Source organism: Lagopus leucura, unplaced genomic scaffold (assembly GCF_019238085.1).
Source record: "Lagopus leucura isolate 7727_CA_CO unplaced genomic scaffold, USGS_WTPT01 38650-0_obj-0_obj, whole genome shotgun sequence".
NCBI classification, from domain to species: domain Eukaryota; kingdom Metazoa; phylum Chordata; class Aves; order Galliformes; family Phasianidae; genus Lagopus; species Lagopus leucura.
The window spans coordinates 1-2,512 of record NW_024964717.1 but is presented as its reverse complement, the minus strand read 5'-3'; the positions used below and the strand labels follow the sequence as shown (position 1 = coordinate 2,512).

The 2,512-nt window shown below is 65.1% G+C and overlaps 1 protein-coding gene across 1 annotated transcript; it reads right to left on the bottom strand.

Moving 5' to 3' along the window:
- Positions 1–289: 289 nt before the first annotated feature.
- Positions 290–961, bottom strand: LOC122191829 (E3 ubiquitin-protein ligase RNF182-like). Its single transcript, XM_042892232.1, has one exon. It carries the CDS (start codon positions 959–961, stop codon positions 290–292), a length of 672 nt encoding a protein of 223 aa, XP_042748166.1.
- Between the last annotated feature and the right edge of the window lie 1,551 nt (positions 962–2,512).

Sequence of the window (2,512 nt, the reverse complement as noted above, 5' to 3'; positions counted from 1 at the left end):
ATTTACACTATGGACACGGCGGTGCTGGCGCCAGTCCGGCCGCAGGACCCCGGGCTCTGCCCGCGCTTCTCCTGCACGCGCCGGGCTGCGGCCGCCGCTGGGGCCCTTCCAGGTGAGCACCGAGCATCGCGCCGCCCTCATCTGCAGAGCAGGAGGAGCTGAGAGCCGGCTGAATGCTTGCAGGCTGCAAGGAGTCGAGGATGGCAGCGCCGCGCACGGCTGGCGCTCAGCACCAGGACAACGCGCTCCGACGTGTCCCCAGCACGGGCGCAGGGCTCGGCCGCGCGGGTCAGGGTGAGGGGAAGGCGCAAAGCTCCCGGCACAGGCACTGGCAGAGGCTGCAGGAGACGCAGAGCAGCAGGGCGGCGGGCAGGAGGCTGACGAGCGCGAGGCCCAGGCCGTGGTGCTGGCTGAGCAGCAGGTAGATGCCGAGGGGCAGCGAGCTGCAGTACAGCAGGCACAGCGTGCCCAGCAGGCAGCGCGGGGCGGCTCGGCACCTCCGGGCGCGGCTCTTCCGCCGGCTCTGCAGCCGGACCACCTCCAGCGCGCCCAGCGCCTCCGTGGGCACCGCGCCCGCGGGCACCTCCAGGATGGTGAGCACCAGGCAGTCCGGGCCGGGCGAGGGCTGCAGCACGCTGGGGGACAGCAGGACCTCGGGGGGTGAGGGGGGGTCCCGCTCACGGCGCGTCGGAGGCGCCGGCCCCTCGCCGTCGTCCCGCGGCCGTCGCGCGTCCTCGCCGGGCACCGGGCTCTGCCGGCGGCAGAAGGGGCAGCGAAGTCGTCGGGGCGACGCGTCCCCCAGGGCCACCATCCGGCGCAGGCATCGGGCGCAGAGGCGGTGGCCGCAGAGGAGCACCGTGGGTCGGCGGGCGCGGGCGTCGTAGCGGCTGTAGCAGATCTGGCACTCCGGCTCCTGGTCGGCGAGCTGACAGCCGCCCGGCGCCTCCTCCTCGCGGGCCATGGGCACGGGACCTGGGGACGGGAAGCCCCCGATCACAGCGCTGCGGCCCGCGGCCAGAGCCCGGCTCAGCCCCGCGGCGGCCCCCTCCCCAGCCGCGGCTCAGCCCGGTTCCCAGCGCCGCCCGCACCGCTCAGCCGCTCTGCGGCCCCCGCGCCTGGGCGGGGGATTTCCCGAGGGCGGGGAGCTGCTCCGCACCGCACGGCGTGGAGCCCGGGGTCCTCGGCGCGGCTCGCCCCCATCGCGCACGGCTCCCCGCGTTCCTATGGCGCGGCGCCGCGCCCCTACGGCCCCCCCGGCTCCCGCTCCCTCCCGTACCTGCGGGGGCTCCGAGGGGACAGGGGGGACCGTCCCATAGGGAGGCGAGGGAAGCGCTGCGGGGCCGGCACAGCCGCAGGGACCGCCGGCATCCGCCGCGCCGTTGGCCTGGCAACGCGGAGCGGGAGGAGGGGGTGGGGGTGTGGACGGATGCTCGGCTTCTTGGCTGAGCGCGGCACCGCAGCTCGCGGGCTGCTGCAGCACGGGCGAGCAGCTCCCTCCTTTGACCGTCGTGACACGGCGATTAAATACTTAATGAGGTAATTGGCCATCACCTGAGGGAGAGACACAAAGGACCCCCCCTCCTGCTCCTTCAGTAATGACACTTTCGAGCATCGGCGCGTGCCGGCGGTCAGCTGCGTTTCAGGAACAGCCTGCCCTGCTTCCGTGTAAGGAGAAGGGGAAAAGTGCTTTGTAAGCTGCTCCCTTCGCTGCTGGAGTTCTCCGGTCTCCCCTGAGTGTCACTGAAGGTCAACTACCTCACCGTAGTGGGAAGCATCCCTGGAGAACCTCATCCTCTTTGTACCTAACAGACCATACACACCCTGCAGCCATTTCCTGATCCTGCTGCCCCCAAATGCTTCCCTGCCTCAGCTGACCATGGAATTCCTCATGCTGTCCTTACTCAGGTCTTTCAGCCTCTCCTCTATTCTACAGCATTAGTCCCTGCTCCAGGACCTGCAGCTTTTTATACACTGCACAAAACCCACCCCCCTGTTTGTAGGCACAGGTATGAGGCATCTCAGTGCTATTCCAGCAAAGCCACCCATGCTTTCATGACCAGTATCTTTTCTTGACAGCGTACCTTCTATGACTCCATATTCCAGGCAAAACATCACTCCACATTCTGGGTAAAATACTACAAGTTCCTCAAGAACTTCCCAGCGTTGTGCCATGTAGGTTCAAAGCATGGGCTATGCCAAACTAAGAACCAGAACCATTTTTCTTCTATCAGAGGGAGACGGAGGTGGAGGCATGGGATGAGTGCAGGCCCCAGGCCAACAGATGAGGAAAGGCACTGACACGGGGCAGAGCTGAATGCTGGTTTTTAATGTTCCTAAGAACTAGGAAACAGAAATCAAAAATAGACTTTGCTCTTCTTGATAAAAGTAATAAAATGGTTAGCGGTGTTAAATTAATCCTTAAAAAACAAAACCCACGGAGGTTAAATACAACCCAGAGGCTCTGCATAAAAACCACAATGACTACAAAACAGCTGCAAAGACGTCTTTACAC